General features: G+C 42.7%; 1 protein-coding gene and 1 long non-coding RNA gene across 2 annotated transcripts in view; both read left to right on the top strand.

Moving 5' to 3' along the window:
• Positions 1 to 20,381, top strand: part of LOC129457160 (uncharacterized) — a 53,863-nt gene that overhangs the window by 16,448 nt on the left and 17,034 nt on the right. The gene's annotated exons all lie outside the window — the stretch shown is intronic.
• Positions 1 to 20,381, top strand: part of bahcc1b (BAH domain and coiled-coil containing 1b) — a 39,306-nt gene that overhangs the window by 1,891 nt on the left and 17,034 nt on the right. Inside the window, exons 2-6 of the mRNA XM_055229507.1 lie at positions 619 to 950; positions 14,529 to 14,687; positions 17,659 to 17,769; positions 18,212 to 20,119; positions 20,211 to 20,322. Coding sequence (XP_055085482.1) covers positions 779 to 950; positions 14,529 to 14,687; positions 17,659 to 17,769; positions 18,212 to 20,119; positions 20,211 to 20,322 — 2,462 coding nt within the window. The 5' untranslated portion in view covers positions 619 to 778. The remainder of the gene's footprint in view (positions 1 to 618; positions 951 to 14,528; positions 14,688 to 17,658; positions 17,770 to 18,211; positions 20,120 to 20,210; positions 20,323 to 20,381) is intronic.

The following is a 20,381-nucleotide window of genomic DNA, read 5'->3' as shown; positions in this document are numbered from 1 at the left end:
ACATATTGTTCGCTATTGTCAGAAGGCAGGGGTCACTGCTGCTGACTCCCCTAAGGAGTTGACACATTTATTTTGTTTTTTGCTAAATAAAAGCAAATCAAACGTTCTGGGGAGATAATATATAATAGAATTAAATCCAAAGGACAGTGCGCGTATGCAAACCCTTAACATGTAATCCACCTTTTAAAAGACTAACATGATTTCATTTCAAGTCACGCGTCTATGTTAAATAGCCTATAGTATTGATCTGGTTTACTGAAGGATAGCTCGTGCCACATTTCACATAAGTGGCTGTTGTCCCTCGTTGCGCGCACTGCCCCCAAGCACCGAATTTCTGAGCCAGGTTTTCCTCGTCCCGTCCAGTCCCAGTTACCCAATAAGTAACGCCGTTACCGTAAGTGGTGTACTCGTGTTTGGTCCATAAGGACGAATCCCTGAAAGATCTTAATAAACTTGTTAAAACCTCAATTTGAACTGAACGAAGGTAGCAAATATGCATGTGACGTACTGGATCGAGTCTGTGCTGTCCTCTGTTCTCCACGGACGAGCCTTTTCTCCAGCGCTACATTGCTGCTCATTATTTCATGGCTTTGACATATTTTCTGCTTTCTTTTGTAGGACATGACGGGCTCTGAGTTTGTGCCCTGTAAATCCAAAACTCCGTTTAAAGCGAGTGGACTCCGAAGTTCATAAAAGGGATTATTTGCATTTGGGTGCCTGACACCATCGGTGCCTCTGGATTTCTCTTTGGATTTGGGATTTATTGTTTCTCGCGGGGATGGAAAGCCGAGATTTTGCTCCTCCACACCACCTCCTGACGGAGCGCAGCGCCTTGGTTCACAGCGCCGCGTCTCGGTTGGCGCCTGGCGGCCACGGCTCTATGCACCACCCCGCGCACTTTCAGCCTGGAAAATACTACTCATCTCACCTCTCAATGACTCCGCATGCAGGTTAGTAATGCTTCAACGGTGGTTCGCAAAACTGTCTTTCACTTTGTTCCCACGTTGCTAAGTTAGTTAAACATGGCACTGTCGAACTATAGAGGCTGCAAATGCTCGAATTCTAATGAGGCTTGTTACTGACCATAGCAGTCGATGTTGTTAATTTATTTCAGAAATGTGGAGGCAGGCATCGCGTGCATGCTTAATTGGAGTCCATATTCTAGTGATGCTCCTCACGCACATTGTTTTTAGAGATACTTACAAACTGTAACGCGTTCGTTTCAGATGTATTGATATGCCCATTTAAATAATGAAACACACATTTATGTCTCATTCACTATACGCGTTCCCTCTGGTGTGCGCTTGTGGTTTTATGACGTTGCTCGGCGTATGCCCTGGTTTTGAACGAGGGTCGCGCGTCGATGGGGTCGCTGGCTAATAGAGGTGCGGGTAATACCAGAAAATCCGGTTTCTATATTGAGCCGGGACGTGACGGGGTGCGAATGGGTTGACAGTGCATGCATTAGATTTAACAAGTAGCTTTGGTATTCTGCCTCAATGGGGAAGAGGGGGATGGGACGGTGGGCGTGTGTTTGTGCGTGTGTGTGCGTGTGTGTGTAGGGGTGTGTGGGGGTGTGTGTGTGGGTGTGTGTGTGCGCGCGTGTGTGTGTGTGTGTGTTCAGTAGGCTAGCCTGTGAGCCCTATGCCGTAAATCATACACCGAACCGGACCCACTGATGAATGTAAACGTGCTCGATGAAGACTCCCATTAATTATCATTTGTAAATGTAGCTTCATCTTTAAATAGACCCCGAGACTATCTGTGTGAATGATACAGTCATTTGTGTGTGATCCATATAGTGTCTGCCTCGACTTATTTGCATATTAATTTGTTTTACACAACAGGATGTCCAGTTCTGATTTTAATTGCCAATATTTGCAAAATCGGGCGGGCCTAGATATTTGTGCGCATTTGGATAAATAAAAACAGCCTAAATGTATCATTAAAAGTATTATTAATAATAATAATTCAAAGGCTGCTTTAATTGTTTATTGTCTATTATTATTATTATTATTATTATTATTATTATTATTATTATTATTATTATTATTATTATTATTATTAAATACGTATTTTAAATGGCTTTTCTTAAAGCTACGCGTGTGAAAATCTGTGTACACACTGAAATCATGGGGACATGCTTTCCTTATGGTGACAAAAATCAGATCCCCATCACATAAATGCTTTATTTTTAGATAATAACTTAAGGGTTAAGGTTAGGCATATTGATGATTTTCTGAATTTGCAGTAGTGTATGTTTAAAAATGATAGTTCTGTTCAGAGTCACACTGTAAAGAACATCAAGGATCATTAACATTTGTGAAATGACTGAAAAATTATAAACTAATGTGAGTTTCAGAAAATATTTATAGAGGTCTAAGCATGTAATACAGTTTTTCTATTTAAAAAAAGACTAGCCTGTATTTTGTTCTTTGCAGAGCAGAGGATATTCTGTTATCTAAATAATTACAGGCTTTACAATTTGATTATTGCAGCTGAATCAAAATCTCAGTTTCAGCAAGAGTAATATATTGTGCAGCTTTGATTATGGTTAAGGTTAAAATCAGTCAACACAAAATGAACTGATCTCAATGTAATGTCCTCATTAGACATGTAAACCCAATGTGTGTGTATATAAAATTATAGTGTATATGTGTGTGTGTGTGTATACATAAATTACTTTAGGATTATTTTACTTTTAAATTTATACTTATTAGGAAATATTTAATGATAAAATGCCCCACAGGTGTGTCCATAGTGAAGTGAGTAACACTGTGTTTGTCCTGCTAATGTGTGTGTGTCTGTGTGTTCTGAAGCCATTACTCTGGGCTGTGACTGCTGCAGCTACTCTGACATGTATTCTGGTCCCATTTCAGAGTGATTGTGTGACGTTGAAGGGAGCACAGCACAGTAATGCACAGTGATAATGCTATTGAAATATATTCAAGTGGGCCTCTCGCTGGGTCTCAAGGTGCATGACACTGTATTGAGATTCCAGATACCCAGACTCTCCATGCATGTCCCTGATGGGGTTTTGACTGACATGATGGGCACAGAGCAGCGTTGTTTTGGACTGGGGGAAGGGTGCATGGAGGTTACGATGGGGGTTACCTTTGTGTTGGCTCCCTTCGAGATTCAGAAAGCCGCATGGCTGGCCCTACAGGCTTCGAAGCAGGACGTTGATATAATGGAGACGGCCATATAAGAGGCTTTGTACATTTGCTTAAAATCGGAACATGAATTACAGAAAAAAATCTAAGAAACTGCCCTCATTCTCTTGTTTCTTCATTTCCCAGAATTCTAGCAATCCATCAGTTTCCTGAAGCCTCTTATTTAAAGCAGCATGATGTCTGTTGGGATGCGGTCATGCTTGACAAGGTGATGGAATGGCAGGCACATACCAACGCCATTAGATTTTACCCCCATTTGATAAAAGCCCACAGTGATATTACACAGGCGTTTACATAGCTGATAGCAGCACTGCGAGAGCCTTTGTCTCTGCCTGTTTTTTCTGTCCCCCTTGTCCCTCTTCTGTGAAGTTGGCCTCTCACTGTAGCGAGACAGCTATAGCCTCAGAGCACAGGTGTGCTGTGTTATGGGGGCGTGGCCTTGCTAGTTCTAAAACAGGACGAGCTGGGTGCCCTTAATCTTTTTTACTGATACTTAAACAATACCATGGTTTTTGATACTGGTCTGGTGCCTGAGCATTTATTTTTGTCATACATATTATTTTATTAAACAAAATACTGTTGTACTCTTGTTAATTACTATTCTTAAATATGATGATTATGTGATTCTTTGGACAAAACCAGTGGTCACATTAATTATTAAGTACATGGATCCCTGACTAACGTTCAGTAGTTCTATATCACCGACCATAAATGTGTGTGTGGTGTGTGTGTGTGTTTGTGTGTGTGTGTGTGTGTGTGTATATATATATATATATATATAGTTTTTTCAGTATCATAGAGGTACCTTTAAAGAGCACCCAGCCCTTAGAACAGACAGCAGCCGTTTTGCTTACATGATCATGTGAAAGTGTCTATGACGTAGTAACAGACTTGACCTTACATCCACACTTTTGCTCTGATAGAATGCATATCGGTGAATCTATTTGTACTTATGTGCATTTTTTCTCTCATTCATAAACACTGCTGCCATACTTAAACTTTTAAACACAAGTCAGAACTATTGAACTTTTTTTTTTTTTTAATATCTGCATGATATGATATTTTCTGTGAATGTTTGTCAGGCACATACATTTGAATGGTAGTAAGGAGAGGAAGGCTGGGAAGTGGGGGATTCCACCTTGTTGGTAATTCAGTCAGATTATCCCCACCTCACGGCACTGACCCAGCTCCTCAGCCAGCGTAGAGTGAATGAAAGCAGGAGTGACAGAGACGCAGGCTGGATGTGTGTCACTACATGTCTGTGTGAAAGAGATGAGTCAGCAGAGCACCAACCTCACAGACACCCACGCCACCCAGGGCACGACTGTCGCATCCCGGGTGCAGTATGCAAGACGACCCCCTGCGTGGCCCAGACAGCTGGTAGAGCCTGAAGCCAGTCTGCAGAGTGAGCAGGACAGGACTGTAAACTGTCAAATTAGTTCAGTCCAGATATGTGCAAGTGTATTATTATTAATTTCAATCAAAAGAATGTGTAGTGCTTATTATATGACAAATGCTTATACCTAAAATTTATTTTATTGTTGTCATTAAAATTTGTCAGTGAGGCTGCCATAAAATCAGATGCCTGTGAATTCGATGGCGTTATTTTGGTAAACCAATGCCACTTATTAAAATATCTACTAATTGTTCAAATGCAATAGCAATCAAACTGACTTTAAGTGAAGTTTCCTGTGACCATGTAAAAGGTGCAATGGAAGAATATATGAATAAATGTATTAAGTTGAGGTTTTGAGAGGAATGCATTTGCTTAGAACACATTTGCTGTTGCAACAACAGAAGACTTTTGTCTCATCTCCAGCTCTCTTCCAACATGAGAACAGCTGCTTATTGTCGGTAGCAGTGATATGAAGGAAGTGGGGTGCGTTTTGGTTGCGACATCTCGGGGTGTGAGCACACAGCACCATCTGATGACTTGGCATGTGAATGGAAAGTGCTAGACTTCCTGTGTCCACACTCCCTGTCTGTGCACTTGTCGTGGTGTCCTCCTTCTGCTTCCCTCTTTCACTTCTCTTTGCTCGGTGCTGCTCTGCTCCTCTGCCCTCTTTTTCATTGATTCCCCCTCCTCTTACACCACACTCCCATCTCTGTCTAACTCCCAGCTTCACTCAGCACTCCTCCTGTTTCTGTCTCAATTTCAGCCTGCTTCCTCATTTGTTTCCCCCACTCCACCTCCCTCTCTCACAACCACTCGGCCGGTTGTTAACGGGCCCGTCCCGGTGCTACTCGGCCCACGGCCAACTCTGTAAATCACAAATGATTGGGGGATTTGGCAAGGAGGAGTGAGAGCTCAGAGGAGCTCCTTTTGAAGTCAGAGAAATGAAAGGAAAATGACATTTAAACAGCGTGCAAAAGAGTTCCTTAACTGTATAGTTGTGCCATGTGTGAAGGTTCATAACCTTTCATAACCTGTGTATGTATGCACTATGTATGTGTGTGTGTGTGTAGGGGTGTGTGTGTGTGTGTGTGTGTGTGTGTGTAAACCTTACAAATGTGGCTAACACAAAATGATGACTCGGCAATATCCACATAAAACAAAAAATTTTATCACTATCATTTTTATTAATAAGTAAAAAACAAAAACTGCACTGTGAGTGCTTATGTAGTTTATTGTTAAAGTCTGGCAGAAACGGTCTGGAGAGGTGTGTCCTCACAATGATGTTGAGAAAATAGATGTGCGAGTCGCTGACCACTAAGGCCACTGTAGTTCTCTTTTATGGCTTAGCTTTTCTTCAGAGGGGTCATGGCAGCCCCTCTCTGTGACATCACTTGGCAGGACAGACATGATGTCACAGTCTGGGCTCATCCTTTGGTCTGCAGTAACACCTGAGAACATGCCTCTCCTTTTCTTCACCACTCGTCTTTTAGTCTCCCTGTTCTGAGAATTTCTGCCCTGTTTGACTCATTCATATTGTAATGGCCTCTTTTCAAGCAGCCCCATGTCCAGTTTGTTTTGCTGTCAGGCTGCTCAGATTGATGGAGGGCCTAGGCAGGTTCATCTGGAGGTGAGGTTAAAGAAGTGCTCCGGCCGCCTCACCCACAGCTAAACAGTCAAAGCAGTCCAGCTGAACAGATTGCCATGTTGGACAGTTAATGTGCGTCTAAATAGGAAATAGATTTCATATCTTTGTGCAGGCGTGTAAAGCAGGAAGCGAGGGAAGCAGCTGCGTGGAACAGCATGGATGGTTACACAGTGGCACACATGAAAGCTTTAAGTGTATTCAGGAGTCTTCGTTGAATATACATGGAGCTGTGTGCGGATCCCCACAGCACTGAGAAAGACTACAAGAAAGAGCCAGAGAGAGGGGGGAGAAAAAACAACAACAAAGATCCGTCATCAGTCATTCATGGCTAATCAGTCTCGTGGGACGCACACACATACACACACACACCCGTGCAGGCACACACAAGGTGCAGGGTCCTAATCCTACTGGGACTAGGACTGTGGAGCCTGTCTACTTTTTGGATCTGGGCTGATTAGAAGCACGTCTGTCTGCTGCAGGACTGTCTCATCGCGGCTGTATCTTTGATTGCTCATAAAGAGTCTCTTCTCCGTTCCTCTGTCTCTTTAATAAGGCCTACTGTCTCTTTCTTAGGGTTTTGATGTGTGTTTTTGTAATGTTTGGAAGTGCATGCATAATGTAGAGACGTCGTTTACTGTTGCACTTATCTGTGTGTCCTATATGCATGTGCACAATGCAGTTACCCCATTTCACATGTCAGGGTTTATTAGGAACTGGTCTTGTGAGTTTTGTCTTAAAACTCTTCACATCATGAATATTATTGCTTGAGGTCAGAGAAATACTTAAAGTAAGCAGCAAGTCAGCAAATCAATACAGTAAAATTTGTTGAAATTATTTTACATTTTAAGCAGATTTCAACTCAAGGCACCCCAGGCACACGCACACACACACACACACCCCCACACACACCCGCACACACACCCCCACACACCCCGACACCCGCACACACACGCACACACACACACACACACATGCATTACATAGTACCATATTTGTCAAAAATAAATATAAAATATATGTTATAAAATGCAAATCATAGTTTAATTTTAAACACAACACCAGGAACAGTGGTCTGTGAAATTTAAACATAGATAAAATATTAGAATTGCTCCAAACATGAAGAGTGAGTACACAAGAACATCCCCATTATTATTTAGTTCATAATTTTAGATTCACGTTTTGCTGGCTGACCAAAGCAAAAAAAGAACAAATTTATATATATATATATATATATATATATATATATATATATATATATATATATATATATATATATATATATATATATATATATATATATATATATATATATATATACACACACACACACACATACACACAATTATATTACAATTATATACAATACCATTTTTTAAATAACAGTTTTTTAAAAAAAGTTTTTTTTTCTTTTGGTTTGTTATCTTAAACACCATATATTCCACTTTCTGGGATTTTTGTTTGTAAAGTAAGTACTTCTACCAAATAATTGTGAATTGTCATAATTATTTTGTTTAAATTTATTGGAATGACTTATTCCTAACATACTTTAAACGAGCACACTCCAAAAATAATGTGGCTCCTATCATTTTCCATTGCATCACAGTTGTGTTAAGCTTCATATAATTTGGTTGACTTCTCTGCCTTTTTTTTTTTATTATTATTAAATCTTTATTCCCACTTTCCTTTTGTTGTTTGAGTTTCATACCCCCCACCCCCTTTATTTCTTCTGTGGGGATCATGCAATAATATTTTATTCCTGTGTAAATATTAAAGCGATGCAGGCATATAAAGGAGGAAGACCTGGAATAAGGTCACACTGGGTTATTCTCACCTGCTTCTTTTCCTTCCCTCATACATACACGTACACATGGTGCCCACCACACACCACTGACACCTGCACGCCAAGCCGTTGAGGGTCTAATTTTAAGTAAAGTGCTTCTCAAGGAACCGCAAGCTCTCAGCGTGCTGATGGAGGCACACTTCCTGCTCATGCTGCAGGATTGGAGGCAGCTCTGTTCGTGTTGTATACTGGAGTAATTTTTGGAGAGTTGAAGTTTAGCTGCTGCTGGAGAATGCATGTGTCTTGCTCAAGGACACTAGGCAAGCTGCGGGCCCACGTTTTGACTGTGCTGGATTTGCAGTGCGTCGCCTGGTTTGTACTGCGTAGGTGTGTGTTTGTTTCCACTGGAGTCGGAGCTAACTTTAGATGAAGCAGGAGGCGAGACACACAGTGACTGCAAATGTGTGGATGGATTTATAGTAAAAATACACTTGGCTTTATAATCAAAGCAGGTCAAAGCTTATCAAATTACTCAGTTTATTTTGCCATAGCTATCAAATTGGTTGTTATAAGAAAAACTATTAAATGCATGCATTTCATTGATCTTTGAAAGTGCCCTTTTAAAAAGGCTTTGTTTTTGTTTCACGTGAAACAAACATTACAGTAACTGTAATGCAAAATGTGTCTGTGTGTGTCTGCATTCGTATTAGCAGTTGGAGGAGCCATATGGTTGACCAATTTAAGGCAAGGTTTTGGAATGGTTACATGTCAAAGCTAATGAACTCTGCACCTATCTGTGTGAATTATAAATCAAACCAAATTGTATCAAATATTTTGAGAAGGGAAATGCAGAGATTGTCTTTTGGCCAACTCAAGAAACACATGAGCGCTGTCTTTCAGCTTGTGGCGTGTTTTCTGTTGCTCTCACCTGCTGCTCTTTTGTCTTGACCCAAAGGTGCATTTTATCCAGCAGCACCACTCAGCTTCAAATCATTAAGAAGTCTGTGTTTTTGTGGCACAGACCGGACCACAGACACAGGCGAGGTGTGTTGGACTGGTGGGACCAGCGCAGGTCCCAGAACAAGCTTCTGTAGTGTTTACCACATCTTCAAAGCCTCTCCTCCGAGTGGGGGTGGGGCAGCCTGGTCAACACACTATCTCACATACACATGCAAGCAGACAGAATTGCATTACTGGCTCTCACCGCAGGCTTTCCTGAAATATCAGCAACCTTATGCTTTTAATTAAAGTGTGTCTGTGTTCTCCTACACACGTATCATTGTGTTTCATTCTTACCCAAGTGACCCCCTTTTCCCAAATTCCCCAGTTTTCTTTGGTGAAACAACATGGAAAAACTTACTCTGACAGCCCCCTCTCTTTTCTTCCTGCTTCCCAAGAATCTCTCATCTTGTAGCGTTTAAGCTAGCCTTGACCATATATAGTTCTTCCTGCTGCTGTGGGTGGGTGGGCACGATTCGGCTAAAAAGTCTGTGGTCAGAAGTAAGAACATTTTTACCTGTTAGTCAGAGTTGACTGAAGTGTTTGTGGGCAGCATTTGCTGATGGAAAACTCTAAAGATCCATGGATATTTTTTTCAGCATGTTTGAGACAAGGTGCAGTGTGGTTTTCTGCAAGGTTCTTGTTTAGCGGAGGCAGAACAGACAATCCAGTAGCTCTGTATGGACGAGCCTCCCGTCCACAGCCTGGGAGTCTGAGCTGCGCTGTTCATAGTCGGCTGATTTATGCGCCTCACAGGGAAATCTCTCATTTGTAGCACTTTCATCTCATTTTTCTGCTGCACTCTTCCTCTCTCCTGCTCTGTCCTCTCTCTTCTTGTGTGCCGTAATGTGATTCAGTACAGCCGCTTGTCCCAGGCGACATGCCATGCTTTGCTTGCACACCCTGCTCTCTCCAACATGAATGAGTCAAGAGGAATGGTTGATGAATAATAAGATACAGCAGAAGGAAAATGCTATCTGGATCTAGTCGAGCAAAAGAAGTCCTTTTCTCCCCTGAACGTACTCTTTGTAAGCAGTGCTTACTCACCCATTCAATGTGTTTGTGTCCCTAGTGCCATAATGCTTTTATGGGCCTGTGTGTGCAGAGGTGTGTGTGTGTTTGAGTAGCCCTGTCACTTGTGCAATTCTGTGGTGTCAAAACAGATCAGAAAGGTCTGGCTTGACTCCTGACCCTATACACACATGCGCACACACACACGGAGGCTCGGTGCCAGGCGCTCGGTGGTTGGAGGCTTATGAAAGGGTCGTACTGACGAGAGGTTGCCAAGTGTACAGCAATAAGCGTAACAGGCAAGCTAACGAGAGTCAGAACCTCTGACACACGCTGAGGCCGCAGCACAGACCTGCTCAGCGCTCAAGGAGGCTTGTGTCAAAGTGGCTGTGAGACGCTACAATTTTTTCTAATTTAAAATGTATTCTGACTCTGATTCTGAAGGCATTTCTCAGTTCAGATGGTACCAAGTTCAGTCATGATGATTTGTATTTCCAGAGGGTCATAGTCCCCAGAGGCCATGTCCAGTGAAGTCTCATTTGTTTCACTGTACTAATGGTAAACCAAGGCTAAGCTATCTTATTTTGAGAGGATTCCAGATGAGTCCTATGTCACAGGACGTTGCAGGTGCGTTGAATGACCCGACCTGCTTGTGTCAGACTTGGGTAGATCAGTGTGTGGACAGAAGCTTTTGTTAATTGATAAATGTGACAATAGAACACAGGAGATATTGATCTTCAATCGGACAGATATCGATTTAACATATCATCCTCCCAGGTGTGTACACTGTATGCAGATATTGATTAACAGTGGCCCATTCAACATACAAAAAAATCTCCATAAATTTCATTTTCCAAGATAAATTAGTTTCCTCTCCTCTAGAGCCCTTTCTTGTTCCTTTCAGTCTTTAGAAAAGTGCTAAACCTTGGGACATTGTGGCCTGTGGTGCATTTTGTTTTACCGTTGATTTCATGAAGCACTCTTGAGCAGCTGCTGAGACAAAAACACAAAAGAGGGTTATGTTTTTCACACTGATTTCTCCTTGGCTCGAGCAGCATACTGCACACGGCATATCACCAGGTTTGAAAAATAAAATCGGTTCTAATCCAAAAAAGAAAATATGACAAAATAACCTTGACGTTATTGGATGCATTTTCTTTAGATTTTGCATGAAAGCCTGTTACTTTTTTAACATAGCTGCCAAACATTTTGAGCAGGCCCGATTGATCTGTCCCTAATTAAAACTGTCATCATCTGCCTTCAAGGTGTGAAATGTAGGAGATGGAACACTTTTTCTCTATGTAATTTGAGCCAAATTTCCAAACACCTTTATCAGTTAGTTTTACTAAATACAATGCCAACAACATTCTCGAGTTTTTGTCAGATTTTTTATATATAGAAAAAAAAAACATGATAAGTAATAGTGTCTTTAATGACTGCAGTATGTTTTCTGGTAAGGGAATAAAAGACAACCTATGCAAAATTATTACCTCTGTATGGACAGTGAGAGACTTTTCTGATTGTTATTAATTGTGTTACAAATGCAAACATATGAAAAATTTAAATTAACTCAAATATTGTCAAGTGATTTTTCAATGTATATCCATTTTAAGGTCCTAGTGTGTATGCATTACATCTTTAGCACGGGTGTCCACATTTTTTTCATGAAGGGCTGCATATCGAAATATATTCGAAGCGGAGGTGTCGATAGATTGAGTCATTCAGATTGATGCATTTTAGCTTCAGCTTTGACAGAGCCCAGGTAATAAAGTTTGGGACATTAATTTTAGGTCTGTGTCATGATGCAATGTGATACTATTGAGGATATAGTGGTAGAATTACTTAATTTGTAGTAAAATTCTGCCCATTATCGGTTGGGCCAATTCAGCAGGGGGCCTGAGGGCAAACAAAAATTGGTATGAGGGCCGCACTTGGCCCCAGGACCATAGTTTGGACACCTCTGATCTTTGGTTGGTTGGTAATGGTAATTTTTTATTTTGTAAATGATAAATTATGATACTATACAATTATGTGCTTAGGTGTACTGGGCCTTTCCAAAGTAGATGTGTGGCCTGTTATCCATGAGGAATTCCAAAAATATGGCAGGCAGCAGAACATGGCCCAAAAAACGCGGCACACATCCAGTGGCTCTTTTTTAAAAGCAGTGTTTCTGAGTGGATTTTCCTCTCTGCACAAATCCCATTACTCTCAATCGTAAATAAACTGCAGCAGATTCCATTCACTGCAAGTACAGCTGACTGTATTAGTGCAAATAAGACTTCTAATTCACTTTTTTATTACCTCAGATTGTCAAGATCGGAAGGATTCACTGCATGTTTGTTGAGACACTTCTCCACATTGGAATGCCAACTGGGAAAAAATGGGAAGCATGCGAACACATTCTCCAGTTTAATTACCATTACGTAGACTCAATAGAGCTGTTGTTTCAGACAGCAGCTTGTGTTTATGGTAAACTACATATGTACGTGGAGTAAAACACAGGAAATAATCATCATCATAATGCTAAAGTCAAAGTGTTGTCTGTGCATTTCTCTTTATTGTGATTATTGCCGCTTTATTCTTGTCACTTGTAGCTCATTCAATGTTTGCATTCATAGTGTGAATGCATTGTTTCTGCTCAGAGCGATGAGAGAATATGAAAGGATGGCATCCTGACAGATGGAAAGGGAATGTGTGGATGAGGATGAAACAAAGGTGGAAACGCAGAGCAGGAAAGAGCGAGGAAGAAATGACAGAAATGAGGTTGATGTTAAAGGGTGGCCTTTCTGATTTTTCATATCAACAGAGCAGAGGGAGGTCAAATATGATTTTCCCCTCAACTCACCAACAAAAAAAACAGATAAAAGGTGGGATGGAGGAGAAGTTACAGGAAAAGGTAAATTAACAAAAATCTGGAAAAGACAAGGATCAGGTGTAAAAAATTGTCTCCAATATAACTAAACTAGGTTCTTCTGAGATGGAGATCCCAGAACACACACCCACACACCCCCACATATATATATATATATATATATATATATATATATATATATATATATATATATATATATATATATATATATATATATATATATATATATATATATATATATATATATATATATATATATATATATATATATATATATATATATATACACACACACATAGAAACATATAGAACTTGTGCTAATATATTATAGTATAGTATATATATTATTATATATTATGTGAACCAACAGTAGTCTACTTTCCCTGGAGTTCAAATTTGGAGCACTTCCTCCTCTCTACATAGATAAAGTAGACTGTTGCTCTGGTAGGGACCCACGTCAACACAGCCCATAGTCTGATGTGAGCTCTGTTTTATTATGACTGCTACCAGCCAGGATTTAGAACCACAGAAAACAGATTCAGCGACAGGAAATAAATGTCTTGACTCAAATGTTTTTTGGCCAAGCCCCCTTTTCCTTCCTCAAATCTTATTATGACTGCAGACAGTGAAAATATCAAAAGCTAAACATGGAGGAATTTGGGCCTTTTAACATGTGTGCGTCTGCATGTCTTCCGAGTTTCAAATCCAGCTGTACAAATACATGCTTCTGTCTTGGGATGCTCTGCTTTGCTCTTGATTTATCCCTCACCCTCCTTCATCCACTGTGCATCGTACGTATCCGCTTTTAACAGTCAGTTGGAGGTTGTGGCTGTCGTGGCTGCGGGTGGGTGCCGGAGGTGAGCGAACTCTCCTCATGGGCGCGTGTGTGACTCAGAACCAAACTGTTGTGGTTGTGGTAATTGTGTCTGAAGCAAGGCCCCCCCCATCTCTCGCTCTCTCTGTCTCTCTGTTTCTCTCTCTCTCACACACGCGCTCTATTCTTTCATCCAGTGACTAATTACCTGATTCCCCCCAGGATTTGTTCCTCTTCCCCTACAACTGTTCGGCTTGTTCCACTAAATGAGAGTGTGCCGATAAGTGGGGATTCATTCGAACTGAGCCAAAGTGTTATAGGATCAGAAACTATAGCTCAGTTTCACTTCTACCTGCACCTTTTATTGTTCATAATGCAGACAAGAAACTAGAACCTGGTGTGCACTAAAATATTACGTTCTTCAAATTGGAGGATAGAATACTGCTGGAAAACTTTCATATTGAAGACTGGAAGTTATATCTGATGCGTGTGTCATGTGAGCCGAAGACTTATGGGAAAGGGATTAATTTCTCTTGGGCAGATCGTGTAATGCAATTTTCATGTTTGACATTTTTACTGTTAAAATCTGACATTTACAAACATCTGGTGGTAAAAATGCAAGGTTGTATATCATGCATACATTGAGCAGTATTTTAGTAGTGATCTTCAGAGGAACAACAATACAAAAATTGATAATGCTGTCATAGAAAACCTACATTGGTGTCTGGGACCGATTCTGAATGATTGCATTTGTTTAAGGGTACACTCTAATGTCGCAAAATTGTCTGCTATAAGTACCAGGTATGAAGTTCAGTAACGTCCTGTCTGTGTCTCTTAGGTGCTTCCTTCATGGGTTCCTTCCTGGCCAGTAGTCTTGGCTCGCCTCCTCCACACCCCTCTCACCCCACGGGACCGGCTGCTTCCCCTTCCTCCCCCTCATACCGGGCTGGAGCCCACTCGGGTGCCTCCTCGATCTGGTTCCCCCATTCACATGAAGGTAAGTCAGGGTTCAGCCTGGAATGCTAGGGTGTATGGTTAATCCAAGGTCTTGGTTTAGGATTAGATCAAGATGGAGCCATTAAGTGGTTTAACCATCGCTGAGCTGCGGCCAAACACACAACAGCGACAGTGATGACACTGCCGAAACACATACGGTTTCCTCTGCGACTCTTCAAGCTCCACGACACATTTGAAAGGGCATTAACCAAACCCGTGTCCTCCTCTCATCAGGAGCCACCTCAGTCTTACTGCTGTCCGTCTTCTCTTCTGTCTCCTGTCTGTCATCTCTTAACATTCTCCTCTCAGGCTGAGTTTTGAGTTTCATGAGCCCATATGCACCCCCTGGACACACACATGAAATCTAGCCCCATTTCCAGTGTGGTGCCCACCCCCACCCCGACCGCAGCCCCACCCTCAGGGCCCCTTCTGGGCTAACCGACCTCCAACGGATCCCTTCCTGATCAGACACACTCTACCTCACTCCACTGTGCGCATCCACACGCATCATGTGCTCTTTTTGACTGTTAACCGTTTGTGGTTATGGACGGTGCAGCTTTCATTTATCTGTCTCTGTCAGGTGAGAGGACTTCTCTTTTGACAGACAACCTCCAAAACAACTCCTTCCATACTATTGTAGCCTCCCATAATAACATTTTTTTACCTACAGTAAAAAATTAAGACTATAAATAAATATATAAAACCTATGACGTGGTATGATGTATGGATATATACTGCAATCATTATATTAAAAGTGCTAAGATGTTACAAGCACTTGGTAAATGTTCTGGTGATAAAGTTTTATGAAAGTGAAAAGGACCCTCATCAAAAGAATGACCTACCAAATAAATAGCAATGGTAGTCAGCACAACACAGCACTGCTTCTGCTCAACTCTCTCTGTGTGGCATGTCGTTGTTTCCACATGACTACAAACTGTACAAAACCTCCAAGGTTTGGTAACAAGCAATGTTTTCTATTTAATTCAACTTAAGGTGGAACAGAATGCTGTAAATGAGGAATTGCTTGTCTGTTTGAGGAAATGTACAGATAAGGAGTCCAGCTTTTGTGGAGTTTTCTGTTAAAATTTTAATTTGTCTCAGGTTTTTATGTTTGTTGAGAACAAACCAGAATTAAACTTTGGCTGTGCTGAATCACTCTTACTAAGGAACACAAATTCATTCTAAATTGGCAATCCTATTTCTTAAGATGAAAAGTCTTTATATTGAAATTTCTCCTAAGATGACTTGAAAGGAGACAATAGTTTTTGTTTGTACAACTGCTTCATTTGTAGTTCATCGAGCAATAAATACCACCATTTAAGCCATGAAAATGAGTGCTAATGTCCCCCACAGTGACTACCTTAAATCAGATTCATGGGGACTTGGAGGCAGGACTGCAGTGAACACAGGAGCAGCAGCAGCCACTCTGAAAAGAGAGTGAGGCTGTGTGCGTCTATCAGGCAGACCTGTGTGTCACGTCTTTTGATGTCTGAACGCACACACACACTACAAATGATTGTTTTTAAGAATTCAAGCCAGGGAGCTCCAGGAGGCGGCCTGCCAGCTGGCTTTGGTCCAGAGAGTGGAGCAGAGCCAGTGCAGGGAAGAGACCTGGCTGCACACACACAGCACACACACAGAAAGAGAAGTGTCCGCTGAGAGCCGGCACTGTCGCTGCTCCACCTGTCCTGGTTTGTGTACACACTGTCCTGGCTTCACTGCTCCGAATATCCCACTACCTCCTCCTCCATCTTCAGCAACTCCTCTCACTTCCCCTGTCTCCTCTCCATAAGCCGCCCCACTGCACCAGATTGGAAGCTTTTCAAATTGACAGCCCTGTTCTTCTGGCGTCTTGTGTGTTTCTGTCTTTCATTCATTTATTCACCAGCTAACCTCTTGTTTTCAGATTTCTTCCCTCCCACTTTTTTTTCCTCTCTGAAGTCCCACTGTCGTCTTTGTTCTGCACATCACAGCCCCCCCACCCTCCTCTTACCCCCCCACCCCCCCCGCCCCTGAGCTTTATCACTCATCGTTTCCCGGGGGATTGGCTTTAGATGGCTGATAGACCCTTTTGGCTAATTGTCGCCATTTAGATTCACTGGTTGTTAACCAGTCAGAGTAATGACACGCACACTCTTGATTGTACACATCCGTACATTTACATTGCAGCATGAGCACAGGGCCTCCGACACCCCCTCCTTGCACACACTCTCACACACAGTGAACACTGAGGGGGTGTGGGTTACTTTGCAGTGCGACTGTGGAATGCGTAGGATGAGTTTTTATGGAGTACTGTTTACTTTGGCCACCACCGTTAAACTTTTAACGGCTGCCAATTAACGGGCTGGCAAGGACACTCTGTGGGGCATGAAACCAGCTGCTGAGGAACACACACAAACACATCCAATCTTAAGCTTTGAAGAGAGACATGTCTTAAACCCTATTCTCTAAATGTACACAGGTTTGTGGTCATTTTGGATGTTTTCCATCAAAGAATCCCTCTTTCTACTCTGTTAGCTTCAAGTCTTTCTTAGCACAACCGACAGGATCTCCTTTATCCCACAATGCAGTTCAACGTCCTTGAAGGCGGAGAACAGAGTGGAACGACCATTACCTCCCCATGACCTCCTGGGAGAGCTGGGGGTGCCCTGATAGTGCATGCTATTTTGTCTTGGGTTTGGGAAATGGGTGTTTTGCTCAAAAGCTCAAATTCCATGCTGCTAAATGCAGCAACACTTGACAGTGGCTTTCTACTGTGGTTTTTGTCACTACTTTGGCCACTGTAAATAATGTCAACTCATGTGTAAATGTGAATTTATTGTAAAAGTTGCAGTGAGTGGCCCTATTTTTTTTTTTTTTTTTCAAACTTTGCCCATTTTAGGATAAATTGTTGGGAAAAGCTGTTTGTTTAGAGCTGCTGAATGTCAACACTGTACAGAAACATCAATTCTTTTTCTGCCTCCCTCTGACAGGGTACCCCAGCTATTCAGGAAGTCTGGCTTCTCCTTTTCTCCCCATGAGTCCTCTTGATCACCATAGCAACAGTCTCTATGGACAGCACCGCTTCTACGAAACTCAGAAAGGTAGGTGCTACTGTCCATGCAAATGTAATGGAAAGAAAAAATGACAAAATAATAATTAAAATAACAATTTTGTAAATGTATATTTATGCTTTATTAATGAAATGTAAGAAACGGCTTCATCTAATTGATACATATTTCTTTTAAAATTGCATCTGCTTCCAAACATATTATTTAATTACTTGCTTAAACATGAGGAATCAGCGTTTCAGTTTTATGGAGCTAAAAGCTGGAACAGTATTCCTGAAAATGTGAGACAGGGCTCTACTTTGACAATGTTTAAATCCAAGCTAAAAATATGAATGTTTTGATTTGTTTGTATTGTGATTTTAATGTCTTTCTTATTCTGTAAAGCAAGTAAACTTGCCTTGCCTAATGCAATTGTATGCACAATTATCACAAAGTGTTCAGGACATTTTCTTATTGGTTTCCTTTTCACTTCCAGATCATTTCTACCTGAGAAGCCTTCCACCACAGCCCCCTCTGCTTTCAACCAATCACAGCCTCCCGCCTCTGTCCAGAGCAGCCCCAGGACACCCACTGGGCTCATGCAGCCGGGAGACAGACAGCGGAGGCGGTGGACCGCAGAAGAGCTCCAAGGACATGGGTGATAAAGCAGTTTCATCTGGGTCTAAGGAGCGATCGTCCAGCAAAGAGCAGCACCCAGACACCAAGGAAAAGCACCAACAGTCTGTACCCACAAGCACCTCATCCTCCCATCATCAGCTATACTCCTCCCACTCAGCCCCACCTTCACACCTAGCCCCACCCCCACACCTAGCCTCACACAGCCGGGACGATGAGCGCCACACAGAATACAGAGACAGCGATGCTGCAAATCAAGGACTCAAACATATGAATGCCTGTAAACTGTCTGCTTGTTTGGGCGAAGAATCCAGCCTTGTGGCGGGAAAGGGGCGTGTTCTAAGTAGCTGTGGTGGGACTAGTGGACCTCCATCTGGAGGAAACAGGCGCTCTTCCAAAGATGAACCAGTGTGTAGTGAGATGAGGATCAGTGAGTCCTCCCCTGAATGTAAGAGAAAAGGAGCTGTGGCGGCCATTCTGGCTCCTCCGCCCTCTCACTCAGCGTCATCTTACCCCATGCCCCCTCCACCTCATGCCTTACATATCAACTCCACCATGACTGGAGGCTGGCTACATCACCCCCATCATCCCCACCCGGATTTTTACTGTCCACCTGCACCCCTTTCCTTAGTGCCCTCCAAAGATCCAGCACCAGTCTCAGGAGGGTCTAACAGAGAAGCCAAAGTCTCTGGTTCTACTTATGTTCCTCTTGGAGATTTACCAGTGCCTGACTGTCATGGAGTTGGTGGTGGTGGTGCACGAAAGGGAGATGACAAAAGTGGAGAGAGACTATATGAAAATTCTACTTACCTCCAACTTAGTAGTAGTTGTCAGAAGAAGGACAAATTCCAACAGCAGCTGGACCACAGCAAGGATGACAAAGTTCATGACTGGAATCAGCAGCACTTGCACAGACATGGTCCCAGCCAGTATTGTCAGCTGGACCCTCAGTCCTGCAGCCTGGGGTCTTCTTCATCCTGTAAGGAGGTAGAGGTGCTAGGCGATGCTTACCGACCGTCACTGCCTACAGAGTCCCAGGGAGGTCACTCTGGAACTGAGCTCAATATAGACAGCAGTTCTCCCTTAAGGGACTGTTCTCTCTCAGGTCCTCAGCCTAATGGGAGGTCGAACTCTGGACCAGTAGTGCAGAGGCAAGGACAAAAGGTTGCTAGGATACGGCACCAGCAGCACAGCAGCTCAGACGAGAGGGGAAGAGATGAGGGTCAAACAGTACTCTCCTGGGGGCCTGAAGGGGGCCACCAAGAGGAACTGCGAAAAGGCTCCCATCACGCTTCAGCCAACAGCTCTGAAGGAAGAGAGCACAGCAACCGAGCCCCCAGCGTAGACCCCAAACCCCACCCTCCACTATCCCACTCCTTATCACACACCAGTGAGAGTGAAGGGAGTGCAATTAAAACCCTCATGAACTACAGTTCCCAGCAGCCTTTGCTGCTGCCTCAAAGAAGCCCTTTTGGAGGGCTTGGTTGTATCAAGCAGGGTGTAGACAGATCAGAAAAGGGGGAGCGTGGAGGTAAAGGCACCAGTTCTCAACCAGAATCACTGAAACAGATGCTGCCCCCTCGCCGTGGCTCTGTTAATGAGGGAGAGAGGGCTGACCGAGGTGGGAAAGAGGCGGGGGACGCTGTGGAGGGGGAGGTACGCCAGCCTCCGGTTGGTATTGCTGTTGCTGTGACCAGACCCCCCCATCGCTCCTTAGACAGTGCCCCTGGACACAGCAGACAGGGCCGAGTGCTGCCCAGCATGAAAGGTCAGACATTGTTTTTGCTGCTTGCTCTGAAACTTAATTAGTCATCAGTCCATGTTTTTTTTAAAGACTCCCAAACTTGTGTTTAATATAGGGGTATCCCGTCCTGTCTATCCGCTGGCCCGAGACCTGGATGAGAGGAAGAGGCTGGTTGAGGAACATATGAGTCTTCATCACCTGGACAGAGACAGAGAACTGCTCCTTAGGTGCTAATAAATATGTACAATATGTGTCTGATGATGGACACAAGCAGAGCATCATCTCT

Source organism: Periophthalmus magnuspinnatus, chromosome 19, assembly GCF_009829125.3.
Source record: "Periophthalmus magnuspinnatus isolate fPerMag1 chromosome 19, fPerMag1.2.pri, whole genome shotgun sequence".
Lineage (NCBI taxonomy): Eukaryota > Metazoa > Chordata > Actinopteri > Gobiiformes > Gobiidae > Periophthalmus > Periophthalmus magnuspinnatus.
This window is presented reverse-complemented; position numbering and strand designations above follow the sequence as displayed.